General features: G+C 48.6%; 1 protein-coding gene across 1 annotated transcript; it reads right to left on the bottom strand.

Annotated features, from left to right (window-relative positions):
- Positions 1-220: 220 nt before the first annotated feature.
- Positions 221-21,766, bottom strand: LOC309381837 (myosin-7-like; the record flags this gene model as incomplete). Its single annotated transcript, XM_081933122.1, has 12 exons — positions 21,699-21,766; positions 19,870-19,917; positions 18,644-18,849; positions 16,340-16,483; positions 15,329-15,485; positions 14,043-14,070; positions 12,550-12,664; positions 10,283-10,375; positions 8,260-8,323; positions 8,022-8,120; positions 1,728-1,831; positions 221-316 (listed from the first exon to the last, which is right to left on the bottom strand). The coding sequence occupies exons 3-12, from the start codon at positions 18,839-18,841 to the stop codon at positions 221-223; spliced, it is 1,098 nt and encodes a 365-aa protein (XP_081789248.1). The 5' UTR covers positions 18,842-18,849; positions 19,870-19,917; positions 21,699-21,766.
- Between the last annotated feature and the right edge of the window lie 561 nt (positions 21,767-22,327).

Here is a 22,327-nt window from a genome sequence, read left to right as displayed (position 1 = left end):
AATTGGGAGATTGGCTCGGCTGGGGAATTCTGGGAGTCGAAGCCCACAAATCTTCAAGTTGGTGAGTGTCGTGCCCCCTGTCGGAGCCTGAATCTGCGGACGATATATGAGCTGGAGCTAGGGCCGATGCAGATCGAGGGGGCGGCCTCATTGGCTTCAGAGGAATGTGGGGAGGAGCAGGACAAAGCAGCCCAGGGGCCCTCAAGATTGGGATGGCTTGCTAGCAGGGAGGAACGGGAGCAGGATAACCAAGAGAGAGAGAGCAGTGGACATGAGGAGCGATGGAACTCAGGCGATGAGCAAGGACCACCCGCTCCTGATCCAAGAGCACACGGAGAGTGGAGAGAAGGCGAGAACAGCACAGACTGACCTGAGTACTTGGGAGGAAAGCACCCCGCCCCTCTTCACAAGGCACACCTGGGGACTGAGACTTAAGGAGATGCTGTGGGGAGGGGCCTTTTGTCGGGAACAAACGAGTTTGGTGTGCCGGTAGTTGGAGTTGACAGGACTGCTTGCTTCTTTCTTACTGATGAACTCAGTGCCTTCTTCCTGACTCATTGTGTGTTCCTTGTTTTGTGGACTCCTTTCCCTGGGGCTGCTTTGTGTGTGCGTGCGTGTGTTTGTTTGTGCACACACGTGTTTTGCTCTGGGACCTGGTCAGTCTGTGCTGTTCTCGCCTTCTCTCCACTCTCCGTGCTCTTGGATCAGGAGCGGGTGGTCCTTGCTCATCACCTGAGTTCCGTCACTCCTCATGTCCACTGCTCACCCTCGAGCGTTTGGGGGCCGATTTGGAGCGTTAAAGGGGAGTTTGAACTCTCAGCTGGTCGTGTGACCTTCGTGCCTTGTCCCACGTCATCACAACTGAGGTTCTAGGTTCCATAGTCCAAAACATCTGGAGCAAAGAGTGTCCAAACTGAGTAACCTGAAGACCAGGGGACCTCAACTCCCAGAATTCCTCAGCTAGCCACGCTGGATGGAGAATTCTGGGAGTTGGAGTCCACAAATCTTAAGTCTTCAAGTGGCTGAGGTTCAAAGTTCAGCAGTCCAAAACATCTTGAACAAGGAATGTCCAACCTGGGCAACTTGAAGACCTGTGGACTTCCATTCCTATGTCAGGCCTGCAGCCATCTTTTCTTTTGGATCTTTGGCCTGCCACATTTTCTATTATTCTACGATGCATTTTCTATTGTGGGAAAATGGGAGGGGGGATTGTACGGAGTTAAGATGATATGTAGCCATAACAACATTCTTTCTAGAAAGCCAAGGTCATCTTTTGTCTTTGAACCTCTGCACCTGACTGGAACTGGATGGGTGGAAGCTGCCAGAGTGGTAGTGGAAGATTGGACCCTGTGATGGACTTGTGGGGTGGGGGGGGCAAGATCTTGAACTTTCAACTGGGTGGGGAAAACCGGGAAGCTTTCAGATTCGGGTTTTCCCGGATGTGCCAGTCTCTTCATAAATTGGAACTTTCAGCAATCCTTTGCCTCGGATTTAATTTTGGATGCTATTTGGAACCCTGACATCCAAGAATTCCCCAGCTGGATGGAGAATTCTGGGAGCTGAAGTCCACAGATCTTAAGTCTTCCATTTGCCCAGGCTCAGGGTTCAAACCCATGCTGTCTGGGGAATTCTGGGGAGTTGAAGTCCACAGGCCTTCAAGTTGTCAAAGTTGGACACCTCTGATCTTAGAAGCCAAGTTGGAGAACACTTGGGAGAATATTACTCACGTCAGTTGCTAACAATTCCTCAGCATCATCGATGGAGGGCACTGTGGTCTCTCCTTGGGAGATGAAGGCGTAGTCGTAAGGATTGTTGGTGACCAACATCATGTCTGGAAAGAGAAACAAATGGAAGAAGTCAAGCGCTTAGACAAAGAAGTGGTCAATCTTCTCTTCCTAAGTGGTTATTCCCGCCGCCTTGTTCCGTCTTACCAAAATTGGAAGTCTTTCACCGCAACCAATTTGAATGAGTGAAAGGAGACTCAACTCAACTCCTACTAAGTCAAGAAGAAGGAAGCAAAAGAAAGTGGTGCCAAAACATTCCATCTTTCCAGAAGCAGTGTGTCATCTGAGTACAAATAGCAGAGTTGGAAGGGACCTTGGAGGTCTTCTAGTTCAACCCCCTGCCTAGGCAGGAAACCCTATACCGTTTCAGACAGATGGCTATCCAACATCTTCTTCAAGACTTCCAGTGTTGGGGCATTCACAACTTCCGGAGGCAACTTCTGTTCCACTGATTAATTGTTCTAACTGTCAGGAAATTTCTCCTCCGTTCTAAGTTGCTTCTCTCCTTGATTAGTTTCCACCCATTGCTTCTTGTTCTACCCTCAGGTGCCTTGGAGAATAGCTTGACTCCCTCTTCTTTGTGGCAGCTCCTGAGATATTGGAACAATGCTATCATGTCTCCCGTAGTCCTTCTTTCTCTTAAGCTAAACATACCCAGTTCCTGCAACCGTTCTTCATATGTTTTAGTCTCCAGTCCCCTAATCCTCTTTGTTGCTCTTCTCTGCACTCTTTCCAGAGTCTCCACATCTTTTCTACATCGTGGTGACCAAAACTGAATGCCGTATTCCAAGTGTGGCCTTACCAAGGGATTGTAAAGTGGTATTAACCCATCACGTGATCTTGATTCCATCCCTCTGTTGATGCAGCCTAGAACTGGGTTGGCTTTTTTGGCAGCTGCTGCACACGGCTGGCTCCTATTTAAATGGTTGTCCACTAGGACTCCAAGATCCCTTTCACAGTTACTACTACTGAGCAAGGTACCACCTATATTGTACCTGTGCATTTCGTTTTTCTTGCCTAAAGGTAGAACCTGACTCTTTCTCTGCAACCCTCTTCCCTATATTATAATATCTTGAATATTTAGAACCTTATAAAACTCTATATTTCAAGCTATCTTCTAATAAAAATACCATAATAATGTTAAACATCATTATTTTCGTAATATTGGTACCAAGAATTGTCATTTAACTCTTATCTCTATTTTGATACGTTTTCCAGTCTTTGTTTAACCTTCTTTTTCCAATTTCCCTTTTTTCTTCTCTAACCATTGATAGAACACTTCCCATATCATATCATAATCAGCTTGTTCTTTCTCCTTAGTTGTCAATGTTAATCTACTCATTGTCAGGTTTCCAAAAAAAAAAAAAACCCCACCCCAACAAAATAAAACTCTGAGGCTTTATTAGAGATGTCATGTTGGCACATCTGGGAAAACACATCTGGGAAAACCCGAATCTGAAAGCTTCCAAGTTTTCTCACCCAGTTGAACGTTCAAGATCCTGCCCCAACACCCACCAGTCCATCCCATGGTCCAATCCTTCCCTGCCACGAAGGCAGATTCCTCCCATCCGCATCCGGCCAGGTGCGGAGACAAAGAATGACCTTGACTTTCTAAGAAAGAATGCTATTATGGCTACACATCACCCAACTCCCATTTTCCCGCAGGAGAAAGTGTGGCGGGCCTGAAATCCGAAAAGAAAAGATGGCTGGCAGGCCACTCACTTGTTTCTGCGCATTCTAATATTTTCCTAATCACCTTCTCGTCAGTAGGGATCTCTTCACTTTTCCGATATTGTGCAAATACAATTCTAGCTGCAGTTATTCTATGAATAATTAAGCACGTGTTCTCTTTATGTTTCAGATAATATCCCCAGCAGAAATATTTCTGGCTTTAGCTCCATGCATTGTTTTATCACCTTACAATACAATACAATAGTAGAGTTGGAAGGGACCTTGGAGGTCTTCTAGTCCAACCCCCTGCCCAGGCAGGAAACCCTATACCGTTTCAGACAAATGGCTATCCAACATCTTCTTAAAGACTTCCAGTGTTGGGGCATTCACAACTTCTGGAGGCAATTTTGTTCCACTGATTAATTGTTCTAACTGTCAGGAAGTTTCTCCTCAGTTCTAAGTTGCTTCTCTCCTTGATTAGTTTCCACCCATTGCTTCTTGTTCTGTCCTCAGGTGCCTTGGAGAATAGTTTGACTCCCTCTTCTTTGTGGCAGCCCCTGAGATATTGGAAGACTGCTATCATGTCTCCCCTAGTCCTTCTTTCTCTTAAGCTAAACACACCCAGTTCCTGCAACCGTTCTTCATATGTTTTAGTCTCCAGTCCCCTAATCCTCTTTGTTGCTCTTCTCTGCACTCTTTCTAGAGTCTCCCCATCTTTTTTACATCGTGGCGACCAGAACTGAATGCAGTATTCCAAGTGTGGCCTTACCAAGGGATTGTAAAGTGGTATTAACACTTCATGTGATACACCTTTTCCAACCATATCTTTATTTTTGTTCAATATCTCTTTGCTTCTCCACGTGTCCACTACATATGATAGTAAGATCCAGGTATCTTACTATCCCGGTGTTTGGAAGCCGTCGGGGTCTGGATGGGGGACAACAGACTCAAACTCAACCCCTCCAAGACTGAGTGGCTGTGGCTACCGGCACCTCGGTTCAGCCAGTTAATTCCATCACTGGCCATAGGGGGCGAGCAATTGCCCCCTGTGGAACGGGCGCGCAATTTGGGCGTCCTCCTAGATGCCCGGCTGTCAATGGATGATCATGTGGCAGCCGTGGCAAGGGGGGCGTTCCACCAGGTTCGCCTGGTGCGCCAATTGCGCCCCCTTCTGGACCGTGATGCCCTACGCACAGTCACTCATGCGCTGGTGACGTCTCGCCTGGACTACTGTAACGCTCTCTACATGGGGCTTCCCTTGGGACGCGCCCGAAGACTGCAGCTAGTCCAGAACGCAGCCGCGCGGGTAGTCATGGGGAGTACTAGGTACTCCCACGTAACACCTCTCCTGCGCGAGCTGCACTGGCTACCTGTGGTCTTTCGGGTGCGGTTCAAGGTTCTGATTACCATCTTTAAAGCGCTCCATGGCATAGGGCCTAGTTACCTGCGGGATCGCATCCTCCCGCACACATCCCTGCGGCCAATCCGCTCTCACAGGGAGGGCCTTCTCCTGGTGCCGTCCACGAGGCAATGCCAACGGGCGACACCGAGGAGTAGGGCCTTCTCTGTGATGGGCCCAACCCTCTGGAATGACCTCCCCCCCGACATTAGAACCACTACTGACCTCCGCTCCTTCCGACAGAAACTGAAGACACACCTGTTCCGACTGGCTGGTTTGGCATAATTTACAACGTCTACCCCCTGGCATATACTTTTTACTGGCTTTTAGAGGGATAGTGTATAAATTGTATGATATTTTAAATTTTTATATTGTTTACTTATTAGCTGTACAGTTTTGGCCTATTTTATCCTCCTCCTATGCATACATGTATTTTATTTGGTGTTTTTTAATACGGACTGTACACCGCCCCGAGTCCCTTTCGGGAGAGGGGGCGGTATATAAGTGCTAATAAATGAAAAATGAAATGAAGGTATCTGTGTGGCACTTCCGACGTTTAGCTGGTTTGTCTTTAAACATCTTTGCCAACCGAAAGGCGTGTTTTTTCAAGAGACAATTGGACTGTCCGGTTTTTCTTTCGAAGACCTTTCGCTTCTCATCCAAGAAGCTTCTTCAGCTCTGACTGGATGGCGGGGAATGGTAAGGATCTACTCAGAACCGAAGAAGCTTCTTGGATGAGAAGCGAAAGGTCTTCGAAAGAAAAACCCGAAAGTCCCACTGCTTCTTGGGAGAAGCACCTTTGGCACAACCGTGACCTGGATGACGGAGAATCTCCGTAGACGTTTAGAAGACAGTGTCCAACTCAACAAAACGAAGGCTCATCAACCCAGTCTCAGTGAAGCCTTCCTGACTTCAAAAATGTGTGAAGTCATCGGACTTGTACAAGGTCAGGATAGAAGAGATGTAGTTCATCTGAACCAGTTTGGACAAATTCATCTGATGAATAGAATGGAATGGAATGGAATGGAGTGGAGTGGAACAGAAAAGAACAGAACAGAATAGATAGAATGGAGTGGAGCGGAACAGAAGAGAACAGAAGAGAATAGAATAGATAGAGTGGAGTGGAGTGGAGTGGAGCAGAAGAGAAGAGAAGAGAAGAGAAGAGAAGAGAAGAGAAGAGAAGAGAAGAGAACAGAACAGAACAGAACAGAACAGAACAGAACAGAACAGAATAAATAGAATGGACTGGAACGGAACGGAACAGAAGAGAACAGAATAGATAGAATTGATTGGAGTGGAGCGGAAGAGAAGAGAACAGAATAGATAGAATGGAGTGGACTGAAGAGGAACAAAACAGAACAGAATAGATAGAATGGAGTGGAGCGGAACAGAAGAGAAGAGAATAGATAGAGTGGAGTGGAGTGGAGTGGAGCAGAAGAGAAGAGAAGAGAAGAGAAGAGAAGAGAAGAGAAGAGAAGAGAAGAGAACAGAACAGAACAGAACAGAACAGAACAGAACAGAACAGAACAGAATAAATAGAATGGAATGGAAAGGAACAGAAGAGAACAGAAGAGATAGAATTGATTGGAGTGGAGCGGAACAGAAGAGAACAGAAGAGAAGAGAATAGATAGAGTGGAGTGGAGTGGAGCAGAAGAGAAGAGAAGAGAACAGAACAGAACAGAACAAAGAAAATAGAATGGACTGGAACGGAACAGAATGGAACAGAAGAGAACAGAATAGATAGAATTGATTGGAGTGGAGCGGAACAGAAGAGAAGAGAACAGAATAGATAGAATGGAGTGGAGTGGAGCGTAATGGAACGGAATAAAACAGAGGAGAACAGAATAGATAGAACAGAGTGGAGTGGAGTGGAATGTATTGGAATGGAACAGAACAGAATAGATAGAATGGAGTGGAGTGGAGTGGAGTGGAACAGAAGAGAACAGAACATAATAGAATGGAGGGGAGGGGAGCGGAGCGGAGCGGAGCGGAGCAGAATGGAACAGAACAGAACAGAACAGAATAGATAGAACGGAGTGGAGTGGAACAGAACAGAAGAGAACAGAACAGAATAGATAGAATGGAGAGGAGTGAAGTAGAGCGGAATGGAACGGAACAGAACAGAAGAGAACAGAATAGATAGAATGGAGTGGAGTAGAGTGGAACAGAAGAGAACAGAAGAGAACAGAAGAGAACAGAACAGAATAGATAGAATGGAGTGGAGCAGAATGGAATGGAACAGAACAGAAGAGAACAGAATAGATAGAATGGAGTGGAGCGGAATGGAATGGAACAGAACAGAAGAGAACAGAATAGATAGAATGGAGTGGAGCGGAATGGAATGGAACAGAACAGAAGAGAACAGAATAGATAGAATGGAGTGGAGTGGAGCAGAATGGAACAGAACAGAACAGAATAGATAGAACGGAGTGGAGTGGAACAGAAGAGAACAGAACAGAATAGATAGAATGGAGTGGAGTGGAGTAGAGCGGAACGGAACGGAACAGAAGAGAACAGAATAGATAGAATGGAGTGGAGCGGAATGGAACGGAACAGAACAGGATAGAGTGGAGTGGAGTGGAGTGGAATGGAATGAAATGGAATAGAATAGAACAGCTGGAAGGGACCTTGGGGGTCTTCTAGTCCAGCCCCCTGCTCAAGCAGGAGAACCCATACCATTTCAGATAAGTAACTGTCTAGTCTCTTCTTAACACCCTCCATTGATGGAGCAACCACGATTTCTGAAGGCAAGCTATTCCACTGGTTAATTGCCGCCACTGTTAGGAAGTTTCTCCTTAATTCCAGCCTGCTTCCCTCCTTGATTAGTTTCCAACCATTGTTTCATGTCCTGCCCTCTGGTGCTTTGGAGAATAATTTGACCCCCTCTTCTTTGGGGCAGCCCCTCAAGTGCTGGAATCCTGCTATCATCCTCTTCTTTTAATGAGCCTTGCGGGATGGAATCTGGGCAACTGAATGGAGCTGAGTATTTACTGGCCTGACGCCCTTCCCTGTCGCCAATGCGGAGTTTTGTTCAACGGATAAATTCTCCTTGTGCCGAAAAGAGAGAAATATCTGCCTCTACGTAGGATCGAACTCACAGCCTCATCGGTGTGAGGCAAGAGCTCCACCTCTAGACATCTCGGGTTTTTATAAATTCATGGCTCACCCAACAACTCGGGCTTCTTGTTGGACAAGATCTGGTAAAAGATGTGGTAATTCCTCTCCGACTTCAGCTGGAAGATTACTCTGGATTTTTCCAGGAGGTCTAAAGGGAAGATGGGAAAAGGGGGAGAGAGAACGACAAAAGACACCGAGGTGGTGAACTTTTGGGTGGGGGAAAACAATCCCAGAATTTTCCAAGACTCGATGAAAAAACTGGCGCGGTTTGGAAACTCGATACTCACAGGTTTCTATGTCGGCTGACGCCAACTTTCCCGTTGCCCCAAAGTGGATTCGGATGAATTTACCCTGCAGAAGACAAGAGAAACGGACTGAGAGGAGGCAGAAGGGTTTTCCCCCCCCCCCAGAATTTATGTTTTGTTCTCTTACATACCGTTTTAAGTCTACATTCCACATAATTCTTCTTCTTCTTTACGTTTGTCATTCTTATACATTTATTATTTCATTTAATAGGTTATAATATACAGTTTGGGTTGGTTTATTTATCATCCCTTCCGTCTGTTGTAATAACACCTTATTTTCCCTTTCTTTTCCTCCTCCCTCAATTCTCTGCTTTTTTCCTTCCTTCCCCTCCCTTCTTCCCTTCCCTTTCTCCTACTCCTGCTCTTCCTCTTCCCCTTCCTACCCAATTACAACTGTCCCTCTTGGCAAATGTATTATATCTGGTTATTTTAGGGATTTTTTAATTTACTGTATTTGTTTTAGGGGTTTAAATTTATATTTATATTGTACAGTTCTTTTAATTGCATTTTAACCTCCTCCATGTCAACTGTCAACTGTACATATTTAATTTTTATTGTATCCTGTTATATTTTGTATGAACTGTACACCGCCCCGAGTCCCTTTCGGGAGAGGGGGAGGTCTAGAAGCATTAAATATAAATAAATAAATAAATAAATAAATAAATAAATAAATAAATAAATAAATAAATAAATAAATAAATAAATAAATAAATAAATAAATAAATAAATAAATAAATAAATAAATAAATAAATACCCTCTCTCCTTCTCTTCCTCTCCCTTCCTTCTTCCTCCTCCCTTCTTCCCTTCCCTTTCCCCTACTCCTGCTCTTCCTCTTCCCCTTCCTACCCTCTCTCCTTCTCTTCCTCTCCCTTCCTTCCTCCTCTCCTTCTCCTCCCTTCTTCCCTTCCCTTTCTCCTACTCCTGCTTTTCCTCTTCCCCTTCCTACCCTCTCTCCTTCTCTTCCTCTCCCTTCCTTCTTCCTCTCCTCCTCCCTTCTTCCCTTACCTTTCTCCTACTCCTGCTCTTCCTCTTCCCCTTCCTACCCTCTCTCCTTCTCTACCTCTCCCTTCCTTCCTTCCTTCCTCCTCTCCTTCCCCTCCCTTCTTCCCTTCCCTTTCTCCTGCTCCTACTCTTCCTCTTCCCCTTCCTACCCTCTCTCCTTCTCTACCTCTCCCATCCTTCTTCCTCTCCTCCTCCCTTCTTTCCTTCCCTTTCCCCTACTCCTACTCTTCCTCTTCCCCTTCCTACCCTCTCTCCTTCTCTTCCTCTCCCTTCCATCCTCCTCTCCTTACCTCTTTCTTCTTTCCCCCCATCCTCCTTTCCTCCTCTCCTCCTCTCTCTCTTTCTTTTTCTATTGTTCTAGGTGTCTCTTTCAGATCTCAGCTTATGTTTCCTTGGGATGGTATTTCCGCAAACCCAAATATAATTTGGTATCATTTCCTATTCCCTTACCTTTGCTAACCTATCCTAACTATGTTTCCCCCCGCCCCTTTATATCTCGCTCTTGAATATATACTTATATATTTAATATTTTCTTTTTCCCCTTCTCCCTCCCTCTTTTCCATTCAACAGTGCCTCGTCTGGGTTCTATATCTTCTCCCTACTTTCTTTTCTAGCTTCCTTTCTCCAGCCAATCATAAAATCTTCCCCATCTCTCAAAATACGCCGATTCCTCTTTATCCTTTATTTTCATTGTCAGCAGGTAGAAGTTTGCAAAGATTAAGCACGAACGTCTTGTTCCCCAGGACTGCTATTCGCTGACTTTTCCTACCGGTTCGCAAACGTGAGCGTGCGTGCATCCATGCATGCGCTCAGCCTTCGGTCCATGTTTTTTGATCTCGCGCGCGGCTTGCGCGCGGCTTGAAAAACGCATCTAAATAGGACGGCATAGAGCCGCAATTTCCACAATCGTTCGGACGAACTGGTCCGAAGCGGTTGAATATCACCTCTCTTTGGTACTCCAGAGAGGCCGAACCTTCTCCTTCTCCTTCCAGCCCTACTTACAAATCGGGACGAGTTGTCGTTCCTCAAGGTCTTGGCATTGCCGAAAGCCTCCAGAGCTGGATTGGCTTGGATGATTTGATCTTCCAAGGTGCCCTGTAGATAAAGGGTGAGCGGCGGGTTTGGACGTATTAGAAAAGGATATATCAAAATCTTAAATTGGGTGTCTGCAAATTTGCGGCTTGGGAGCCACATGTGGCTCTTTGACTCTCTCTCCTGCGGCTCCCTGCCGACCCAGTCACGCGACTTGCTCTCCGCCCCGAGACATTGGCTCAACACGGCCGTGGCTGATGCCAATCTCACTAACACGAGAGCTGGCGGCAGTGGTGGGTTCCAGATCCCGTCGCAACCGGTATGCTGCGACGGGGCCAGGCGTCTTCGTCGGGCATGCACATGCCACCGCCCTGTGAGACCCAGCGGCTCTGTGGAGATCACACAGGTGCCACAACCTGTGCGCGCATGCGCGATTTGTCCATTTGCATCAACAAGCAGTAAGGAACGCGGGCGGGCCAAAGGAGCCACCGTTCCAGTACGGTGGCCGCTGCTGCCAGCGGCCACCGGTACATCCGTACTTCGCCGTACCACCCAGAACCCACCACTGGCTGGCGGGATGGGAATGGGATCCGGGAGGAGGGTACAATAGAAAGGGAGACAGGCCCCCAGCTGAGGAACAAGCACGAGCTGCAGTGGCAGCTTCCCCGAAGCCTCTCAATAACTCAGTAAATGAAAAAAAAAATAGAATCCCTAAACCCCAATAAGGAATAACAAACACACGTTCCCATATACCAGTGGTGGGCTTCAACATTTTTTAAGAACCTCTTCGGGAGATGTGGCCTGCTTTGTGGGAGTGGCTTGCCAGCCATGTGACTGGGTGGGAGTGGCTTGCCGGCCATGTGACTGAGTGGGAATGGCTTGGCAGTCATGTGACTGGGTGGGCGTGGCCAACTTGCAAAATGTGGTGAAACTCGCTTAACAACGCTCTTGCTTAGTAACCAAAATGTTGGCTCAGAAACTCTGGCATTTGAAGTGTGCAAGTCTTCAAGCTGTCAAGTTACAAGACCCTTGCACCCCTAACCCTTTAGAAACCTCCCCCCAGGGGTATTCAAACTTGACAGCTTTAAGACTTGTGGACTTCAACTCCCAGAACTCCTCCTCCAGTCATGTTGGCTCAGGAACTCTGGCATTGAAGTGTGCAAGTCTTAAAGCTGTCAAGTGACAAGACCCTTGCACCCCTAACCCTTTAGAAAAAAAACTCCAGGGGTGTTCAAAGTTGACAGCTTTAAGACTTGTGGACTTCAACTCCCAGAATTCCTCCTCTCGCTCTTCATCTTGATGATGTGCGGACGGGTGGGGGGAGGGAGCTGGAACCGGTTCTAAACGGCACGATAGATTTGTGGAACCTCTTCTGTAGAAGAGGTTAGAACTGGCAGGAACCCACCCCTGCCATATACCGACATGTATGTAACATTATATTATATGACGTCGGTATGAACACATCGCATATTGCGCTGCCCTGCAAGTCTATTATATTAACACCTAATTGTGGTGTTATGTTGCGTTCAAAAGTTGTGGGAGCTTCATCACCGGAGGCTTTCAAGAAGAGACTGAGCTGCCATCTTGTCAGAAATGGTGTAGGGTCTCCTGCTTGGGCAGGGGGGGCTGGACTAGATGACCCACAAGGTCCCTTCCAACTCTGTTAATCTATCTATCTAAGGTTATCAAGGTTAAGACACATTGAACTGGAGTACAGGTAGTGCCTGAGTACAGGGGATTTGGGGAGTTGAAATCCACCCCCCTCTTGTGATCCGCCGGCGGCCTACGGAGCTGGCCGCAGAGTCGGACAGTGAGGAGGTTGGGGAGGAACATGGGCCAGTCCTCGAGTCTGGGGAAGGCTCGGGTGTGTCGGAGGCAGAGCTGCCAGAAGGCAAGAACAGTTAAGACAAAAGGGGTGACTCAGGAGTAAGGCTTGGAGATGATTGCGAAACTAATTGGCCATTAGGTCTCTGGCAGCGTTTCAAGGGAGATAAAGGCGGGCGCTTATCAGCATTACCCGGAAAGACTTTGGCAGACTTCTGAAGGACTCTTCACAGACTATTCGTGAATCACGATGGGCTGTGAATGACCATAATTCACAGCCGTTTCTATAAAAGAGGGTTTGGGGGACTAAGTGTGTGTGATTTATGTTTTCTCAGGAAGTCTAGGGCAGAACACTCCCCCCCCCACCTTAAAAGTTTCCAAGGTTGAGAAACACTGCCCGATTGGACGCTCACCTTCCCCGTTGCAGCTGCTTGGTCCTTCTTGCTACGGTCCCCAATGGCAGCGATGACCGCAAAATATTGAATGACCCGCTTGGTGTTCACCGTCTTCCCAGCACCGGATTCTCCGCTACCGGATAGGAAAAACAACACTCCTTTCATTACGGCCGGAATTTGATCTGGGCGGTCAATAAGATCACCATTCGGGACCTTCCCTTCCTTGGTGGGGGAGGCCGGATTCACTTAACAACCACACGATCCACTTAACAACCACCGCGAATTTGTTTAACAGCCGTGGCCAACAAGTTGCAGAAGGGGTATCGGCTCAGGTAACAGCTGTCTCGCTCAGGTACGGAAAGTACCCATCGTGGTCGTAAGTCGAGGACTGTCTCTACATAAGCCAAAATTATTCAACGCGGGAGATATCAGAAAGCGAAGCTAGGTCAGATCTGATGGTCACAGCCAGTCCTTGATTTATCACACTTCGTTTAGTGACCATCCGACCGTTTTTCAGACTTATGACCGTCACAGCATCCCCCTAGTCACATGATTTACATTCAGATGTTTGACCATTGACTCATATTTATGACCGTCACAGAGTCCCGGAGTCACGTGACCCCCTTTTGTGACCTTCCGACAAGCAAAGTCCCTGTGGAAGCCAGATTCGCTGAACGACCGTCTTCCTATCTTAACGACCAGAGTGATTCACTTAACAAGCGTGGCACGGAAGGTTATAAAACAAGGCAAAATTTCACTTCATAAAACTGTCTCGCTTAGCAACAGAAATTTTGGGCTCAGTTGTGGTCGTAAGTTGAGGGCTACCCGTAATTGGTTGGGAGACCAATCTAACCCTATCAATCATATATGCTTAATCTATATATATATAAAACAGCTCTCTGTGTGTGTATGTGTGTGTGTGTCCCAGTATAACTCTGGAACGCCTGGAGCAATTCCAACCAAACTTGTTACACAGATGACTTACTCTCTGGAAACAAATACTGTGGAGGTAAGACTCCCCTAACACCTCTCAGGGTTTGGGTTCTGTTAAGATACAGCCTGTTGTGCCTTAAAATGGCTTCTACCGTACTGCATTAAAATGGCTTCTACTGTACAGCTTAGTGAAGTTGCCCTGGTAACGGCTTCACAGTACTCCACTAGGGGGCTCCCTCTGCTAAGGGGGAAAATCGAACATTAGAAATTACATTTGTTCCAGATATTTCCCCCCTATAAATAGAGACCCAGACAACAACGAGTTAACGGCTAGTAGTAAATACCATTATTTACTATGGTACCATTTTCCAATCCAGATCCTGCAAATGGGAAGGGATCCCAGATCCCTATACAAATGTTATGTCCACATAGCTTCGTGCTAGGTTAAAGACTGAAGTAAACCCACTTTAATTTCGCTGTGAGAAGGACGCACAATCAAAATGGAAAATTAGTCCCATGGGACGGTAAAACAACTAAAGTGGTTTGTGAAGGATCCCAAGGCAGGAGATGGGACTTACGTGATAAGGATGGACTGGTTCTCACGATCTAGAGAAGGGAAAGAAAGAAAAAAGGTTGGAAAAGAAAGGGAGAAAAACAAAGGCAAGGGAGGAGGAGCAGAAGGAGAAGGAGATAGAAAAAGAGGAAGAGAAAAAGGAGAAGAGAGAACAAGAGGAAGAGAAGGAAGGGAAGAGGAGAAGGAGACAGACAAGGAAGGAGGAGGAGAAAATAGAGGAAGGGAAGAAGAAGATTGACAAGGAAGAAGGGGAGGAAGGGAAGAAGGATGAAGGGAAAGAGGAAAGGCAGACAGACAAGGAAAAAGAGAAGGAAAAAGAGAAAATAAATGAGGAAGGGAAGAAGAAGATATTCAGAGGAAGAAGAGGAAGAGGAGAAGAGAGACAAGAAGGAAGAGGAAAGGAAGAGGAGAAAGAGACAGACAAGGAGGAAGAGAAGGAGAGAGAAAGAAAATAGATAAAAAGGGAAGAAGAAGAAGAAGAAGAAGAAGAAGAAGAAGAAGAAGAAGAAGAAGAAGAAGAAGAAGAAGAAGAAGAAGAAGAATGACTAGGAAGAAGGAGAGGAAGTGAAGAAGGAGACAGACAAGAAGGGAGAAAAAGGAGAAAATAGACGAGGAGGGAGGGAAGAAGAAGGAGACAAAAGACGTGGAGGAAGAGGAGGAAAAGAAGAAGGAAAGGTAGATAAAGAGAAAGAGGAGAAAAAGGAAAAGATTGACAAGGAGAAAGAGCAAGAAGAGACGGGGGAGAAGCTAGAAGGGAGGAAGCACAAATAGGAAGAGGAGGCATAAAAGAAGATAAAGAGGAAGAGGGGAAAGAGAAGGTAGGCAAGGAGGAAGAACAAGACGAGAAAGAGAAGTTAGAGAAGAGGAAGAGAAGAAAGAAAAAAGAGGAAGAAAAAGAGGAGGGATAAAAGACAGAGAAGAAGGAAGAGGAATAGAAGGAAGAGTAGGAGAAGATAGACAAGGGAGGAGGAAAGAAAGAAAAAGATAAACAAGGAGGAAAAGAAGGAGAAGATAGACAAGGAGGAAGAAGAGAAGAAGATGACAGACAAGGAAGAGGAGAAAAAAGGAGAAGATAAACAAGGGGAAAGAGAGACAGAGAAGAAGGAGGAGGAGATAGACGAGGAAAAGAAGAAGGAAAAGATAGACGAGGAAGAGGAGGAAAAGGAGGAGAAGAAGATGGACAAGGAGGAAGAGGAACATTTGACTTCCTGAAACCTTCATTCTTCTCTGATGACAACCAGGTCCCTCCTTCTGACTCCCTGGTCCTCCTTTACCTGTCAGTTCCTTTACCTGTCAACATGTACTGATAGGCATTGTCGGAGATGGAGAAGATATGAGGAGGAGCTTCACTCCGCTTCTTCCCTCGATAAGCGCCCACCACTTCCGCGTTGTAGACGGGCAACCACTTGTAGGGGTTGACCGTCACACAGAAGAGCCCCGAGTAGGTCTAGAGAAGAAGAGAAGGAAGCAAAGTGGACGTCTGGAGGTCCTCCTGGACTATGGAAGAACCTCCAGGCTTAACATCTCCAAGCACGGGGAGAGGACAATTGATTTCTTCCTCAGATGAAAGCCCACCTTCTCTCTGGAGAAGTGCTCCTCATCCTTGGGAAATGTAAGACCATGGACTTCAACGCCCAGAATTCCCTGACTAATCATAGTTAGAAGTTGAGGCCCATCTGCATTGCTGCGGTAACCGGGATGGCTTCCGAACACACCCGTGTTTTGCTCGTGTTTTGCCACATGTGCTTTGCTCATCACCCCCAGATCCCTGCAGGGTAGGAAGAAGGGCCACCTCGCAAAGTGTTGTAGCCTGTCAGCTGCCGGCCCCTCCAGCAACCGAATCAGAGGAGGCGGAGGCGGCATGGGAGCTCCGAGGGGGAAGAGGGAGTGGAGCCGGCGGAGAGAAAGAGAGACAGAGGCGGAGCCTGGGCCGTCCATCAGCCCCCAGATGGAGAGTCAACAGCCCCCAGGTCTGGAAGTGGCTGATGAGGAAGAGGAGGAACAGCTGGGTCCATTGCCTGATGCGCAGAAGGCAGAGGAGAGGAGAGCAATGGAAATCTATGGGCCGGTCCTCGGGACGAAAGAACCACCGCTGCTAGCTAGGGGGCAGAGGCGAATAGATGTGGCAGACAACTATTCATTTTCTGGCCTGACGGACCTGTTAGCCTGCGAGAGACACGTTTTGCCCGGGCTGCTGGCGCTCCTAATGAAAGGAACCTTTTGAGTTCTCGTCGGAGGGTTTGTTGTGTTTAGGGAGCTGGGTCAGAACACAAAGTCATCCCTCCCCGTTCCTTGACTTACGTAGATCATCCAGGCGGCGTAGCGGTCCTTCAGGTTGTAGAGCACGGCGGGTTCGTGCAGAAAAGTCAGCATGGCCATGTCCTCGATCTTGTCGAATTTGGGCGGGTTCTGCTGCATGATTTGGTCTTCTTTGACCGTCACCGTCTGTCAACGACAAGGAATCGGATCTTGAGGTCGGACAGGGCTCGCCGCGAGAACGGGACTCCCTTTTCACAACCCTACCTTGACTCGTGACGCTACTCTTTGAGACACAAAAGTTGGTGGGGTGACTTTGGGCCAATCACCAGGAGATGGGGAGTTCTAGTCCCACCTCAAGCATGGAAACTGACTGGGTGACTTTGGGCCAATCACCAGGAGACAGGGACTTCTAGTCCTGCCTTAAGCATGAAAGACAACTTGGTGACTTTGGGCCAATCACCAGGAGATGGGGAGTTCTAGTCCCATCTCAGGCATGAAAACTGACTGGGTGACTTTGGACCAATCACCAGGAGATGGGAAGTTCTAGTCTGTCCTTAAACATGAAAGTGACTGGGTGACTTGGGGCCCATCACCAGGAGATGGGGAGTTCTAGTCCTGCCTCAGGCATGAAAGCTGACTGGATGACTTTGGGCCAATCACCAGGAGACAGGGACTTCTAGTCCTGCCTTAAGCATGAAAGACAACTTGGTGACTTTGGGCCAATCACCAGGAGATGGGGAGTTCTAGTCCCATCTCAGGCATGAAAACTGACTGGGTGACTTTGGACCAATCACCAGGAGATGGGAAGTTCTAGTCTGTCCTTAAACATGAAAGTGACTGGGTGACTTGGGGCCAATCACTAGGAGATGGGGAGTTCTAGTCCTGCCTCAGGCATGAAAGCTGACTGGGTGACTTTGGGCCAATCACCAGGAGATGGGGAGTTCTAGTCCCGTCTTAGGCATGAAAGGAGCTGGGTGCCTGGACCAATCATCAGGAGATGGTGAGTTCTAGTTCAGCCTTAGGCCTGAAAGCCGGCTGGATGACTGGGCCAATCACCAGGAGACGGTGAATTCTAGTCCTGTTTTAGGCATGAAAGTGACTGGGTGACTTTAGGCCAGTCACCAGCAGACGGGGAGTTCTAGTCCTGCTTTAAGCATGAAAGACAACTGGGTGACTTTGGGCCAATCACCAGGAGACGGGGACTTCTAGTCCTGCCTTAAGCATGAAAGACAACTGGGTGACTTTAGGCCAATCGCCAGGAGATGGAGAGTTCTAGTTCTCTCTGCAGCCACGCGAGCTGTCACCCCAGCTCAGGTGTATCGCAGATGGACGCATGCCTCCCGCTGGCCAGCTGTTTTTTGGGTTCCAAGCACATGTGCGGGGGGGGGTTGCATGCAGGCACGGGACAAGCGGTTGCGCGTGCAAGCACGGGGGAAAGGGTCAGGTGTCCCCCCCCCCCGCAGCCCATTTGGATCCCAGGAGACTGCAAGGAGGCCTACTAGGCCCAAAATGGGGCACCAGGCAGGGGGGAGCGTGCATGCATGGGTGAGAATGGGGGGAGCATGCACACATGCAAGGGGGGGTTGGAGCATGGGAAGTTTGCCCGCACATGTGCAGGGAGGTGGGGGAGCACGGAGGGGTCACAAGTGCATGCGTGGGGGCGGGGGAGAATAGGGAGGGTCACACATACATGTGCAGGGGATCGGACGTGAATGCACAGGGGGCGGGACATGGGGGTGTCACGCGGACATTGCATTTGGGCGCAGGCATGTGTGTGCTTTTGTGCACACGACGACAAAAAAGTTAGCCATCACTGGTATAAGGTCTCCTGCTTCAGCAGGGAATTGGACTAGGGCAAGGCTCAGCAAACTGCGGCTCTGGAGCCGCACATGGGCTCTTTCCTCCCTCTGCTGCGGCTCCGTCACCGATCGACGCCACAATTTTGAGAGGAGCTTCCGGTGGGAAGGGTGGTGGAGAGAAGCGCAGTGCGCCAGGAGAAGACTCTATGGCAAGGGGAGGGTTTTCCAGTTGTCTCCACAATTGATAGGGCTTTTGGTTAGGACAGGTAGAGGAAAAAGGATGCCGCGCTAGGAGGAGACTCTATGGTGGGGGAACTGAACTTCCGGTCAGCAGCTCCAGAATTGAACGGGGGGCTTCCGGTTAGGAACTTTGTGGCTTCCGGTGTTTTCTTTTCTGTGGGAAACGGGTCCAAATGGCTCTTGGAGTGCTTGCGTTTGCCAACCCCTGGACTAGGGGACTTCAAAGGCCCCTTCCTACTCTGAAGATCTGGCTAGGAATGATCACCCTTGGTCCAGAAAGTAATCCGGCAGGACGAGATTCACCTACCTTGCCTTTTTCCGTTTCCGCGGTGACTTTGCCACCTTCTTTGGAAATGATCTTGGCCTTCACGAATTCCTCCTTGTCGTCCGGCACAAAGACGTCCTTCTTCAAGTCGAACGGCCGTGTCTGAGTTTCGATGCGAAGCTTTTCCGACATGCGCAGGAACGGGGCGGCGGCCCCGAAATCAGACGTCTCGATTTCCATGGCGGGAGCTGCGGAGAAAAAAAAACACAGTTTAATGGAAGCTATGGGCCGTGATGCTCTCGCAGTGGGCAGGCAGTATGATTCGCACCTGCCAGACTTGGGGAAAGTTTGAACGAGTTTGGTGCCTCCCTGAGCTGGATGGTTGTCTTGAGGACATTTCATGACCCAATTAGGTAACATCATCACTGCTCGGAGGAGGAGAGGAGGGGGAGGGAGGGAGGGGAAGGAGGAGGACTGTGGAGTCCTTGGTGCTCTCTGAACTTGGTAGTGTTCTTGCAGATGTTTCATGACCCAACTAGGTAACATCATCAGTGCTCAAAGGAGGAGGAGGAGGAAGTGGAGGAGGAAGTGGAGGAGGAGGAGGAGGGGAAGGAGAGAGGAGGAGGAGGAGGACTATGGGATCCTTGGTGCTGTCTGAGCTTGGTAGTTTTCTTGGAGACGTTTCATGACCCAACTAGGTAACATCGTCAGTTCTCGGAGGAGGAGGAAGTGGAGGAGGAGGAGGAGGGGAGGGAGGGAAGGGAAGGAGGAGGACTGTGGGGTCCTTGGTGCTGTCTGAACTTGGTAGTTTTCTTGGAGACGTTTCATGACCCAACTAGGTAACATCATCAGTGCTCAGAGGAGGAGGAGGAGGAGGACTGAATGGTGCTCTCTTAGTTTGGTGGTTTTCTTGCGGACATTTCACAACCCTAGTAGGTCACATCATCAGGACTATGAACGCTTAAGAGAGGCAATCTGCAACCTGTCGTTCCCAAGAGGGCCACCAGAGGGCACCCTGAGCTAGGCCAGCTTTTGAATAGCTGCTGCTTCCTCCCCCACAGCTGTACAACCCTGGAACTGCAGCTCATTTCATCCCTCTCCTTCCAATGCAAATCGGCTGCCCCCTGCTGGCTGTTTGCAGAATGGCACGCCCGAAGAAAGCAGCTTTAGGCAGGGCTGGCAGCCTGAACAGCTGCGACTGGAGTGTGAATAGGAATACTAGGAATAGCTCGTTCTCGGGGTCAGAAATAGCTACTCCTGATAGTTACCCTTTGTTTTCAGAGGATTTCACAAGAGACGAACGGTGGGTTGGACTCCTGTTGTGGAAAAAGGACGTGTGTTAGTACAATATACACCACCCCATCTTTTCTCCAGCCCCCCCCCCCCCCCCAGATATCACTTCATCCAGGGCGATTCCGATAAATATTTACGGAGGAAAAAAAATATCGGGTAGAGAGACTCTGCAAAGTATAGATTTTCATTGTATTTTATGAAAGATTGATTCTGGGGTATATTTTCCACCGTGTAGGAAAGAACTCAGCACAACCTCAAAATCTGGTGGTTGTTTTTTTTTTACTTTCAGTCGGACACGCGGAGCACGGCAGCCGTATGTTCCTGAGGCGGCGAGGATTACAAAGACCATGTTTCTCAGCCAGTGATGGGAGTTGTAGTCCCAACCATTTTGAGAGCAAAAGAAGGGGGGGATCTCGGGAGTGCATATTTCGGACGATTTTATCAAAGAGATGAGGAAGGGAGGGAGAGAGGGAGGAAGGAAGGAAGGAAGGAAAAGGAAAGGAGGGAGGGAGGAAGAAAAGAAAGAGAAAGAAAGAAAGAAAGAAAGAAAGAAAGAAAGAAAGGGGAAGGAGAGAGGGAGGGAGGAAGCAAAGAAGGGAGGAAGGAAGGAAGGAAGGAAAAGGAAAGGAGGGAGGAAGAAAAGAAAGAGAAAGAAAGAAAGAAAGAAAGAAAGAAAGAAAGGGGAAGGAGAGAGGGAGGGAGGAAGCAAAGAAGGGAGGAAGGAAAGAAGGAAGGAAAAGGAAAGAACGGAGGGAGAGAGAGGGAGTAAAAGAAAGAAAGAAAGAAAGAAAGAAAGGGGAAGGAGGGAGGGATGAAGGAAGCGAAGAAGGAAGGAAAGAAGGAAGGAAAAGGAAAGAAGGGAGGAAGGAGGGTGTAAAGGAAATAAAGAAAGAAAGAAAAGGGAAGGAGGGAGGGAGGTATGAAGGAAAGGAGGGAGGGAGGAAAGGAAGGAAAAGGAAGGGAGGAAAAGAAAGAAAAGGGAAGAGAAGGAGGAAGGGAGGAAAGAAGGAAGGGAGGAAGGGGAAAGAAGGGGGGAGAGAAAGAAAGGAAGATAAATAAGGACGGAAGGAAGGAAGGAAGGAAGGAAGGAAGGAAGGGGAAGGAGAGATGGAGGAAAGGAGGGAGGGAGGGATGGAAAAGAAAGGAAGGAAGGAAGGAAGGAGAAGGAAGAAAAGGAAGGAAGGAAGAATGTGAGTGAAGAAGGCAGAGAAGGAAGGAAGGAAAGGAAGGAAGGAAAGAGATTGCAATAAGAAAAAGGAAAAGGGAAAAGGGAAAAGGAAAGGACATTTCTGAATTAAAAACTAGACAAGGGGTAAAAATGTAGAATATTCCTGGCCCCAAAATGAGACTCTTTCAAGAGAGAAAAATTCCCTCTTTGCAGATGGTGCAATGCTAACTCATCCTTCCCCTGCTGAGCTGAACTACACCTCCCATGTTCCCCAGCCGGGGTGGGTGGGGAGAAAGCTTCAGCAGGAGACAGGACGGATGCCACCGGCTTACACATGGCAACATCGCCCACAGCAGCAGGTGCCAGAGATGCCCGGCGGTCTTGCCTCTCTATCACCAGCTCATCCCCTACGACCCCTCCCTCCCCTTTGCCCCCCTCAAATCCAGAAAGGGGGGGTTGGATGCAGCTAGACCTCGCATTGCCCTCCCCCCCCTATTCCCACAACCCCAGAAACATCCGGGTTTATCATTTCCAAACGCCCAAAAACCCTCACCTTTCCCCTGAAGCGCATGGGGGAATTCCCTAACTTGAGAGGTGGGAGGCTGGAAGATTGCGACGGGATGGGGAGAGTCTTACCTGATACCAGCACGGAAGGGGTGGGGTAGTAAGCAGGGTGGCCGGCCAGGCCCCTGTTATAAATCCCCGATTCCCCCCGCCCCCTCCTCTTGGCCGGCCTCATATGGGCAGGCAGACCCATCTCGTCCCCCCCCTCTCCCCACATCTCTAGCCTGGCCCCAAACAATGGACTTGTCATCATTGTTGGAGGATGAAGAGTAGGAACAGGTTCAGCGAGGGAGGGGGGGGGGAGAAAGAGAGACTTCGAAATATCTTGGAACAACAGGGCTGAGATTCCAGAGGGAGGGGGAGAAGGCAGAGCAGGGGGTCCCGGGGAAGGGGGAGGGCAAGCTATGGGAGGGAATTCGGGCAATGGCTACACCCCCCCAACCACATCGGCTCATGGACTTCTCTTCGGAATCCTTCCCTTTGCATGCCATCCTCGCTGCCCAATTGTCGCTGCAATCCGTCTGAAGCGAAAGAGTTTGTGACATCACGAGGAGCGAATCGGGACCGCGACACTCCCGATGCCCACTAGAGGGCTGCAGACGGGGCTTTCGACCGCCCTCTCGTGGCCCCGAGGAGCATTGGAGCCTCGTTGTCCATAAAGGTAAAAGCTGCGTCGTTTGTGCTCATGGTTCCTGACTCTA

Source organism: Natrix helvetica, assembly GCF_964273705.1.
Source record: "Natrix helvetica genome assembly, chromosome: Z".
Lineage (NCBI taxonomy): Eukaryota > Metazoa > Chordata > Lepidosauria > Squamata > Natricidae > Natrix > Natrix helvetica.
The sequence above is the reverse complement of the archived record's forward strand: the minus strand, read 5'-3'. Positions and strand labels throughout refer to the sequence as shown.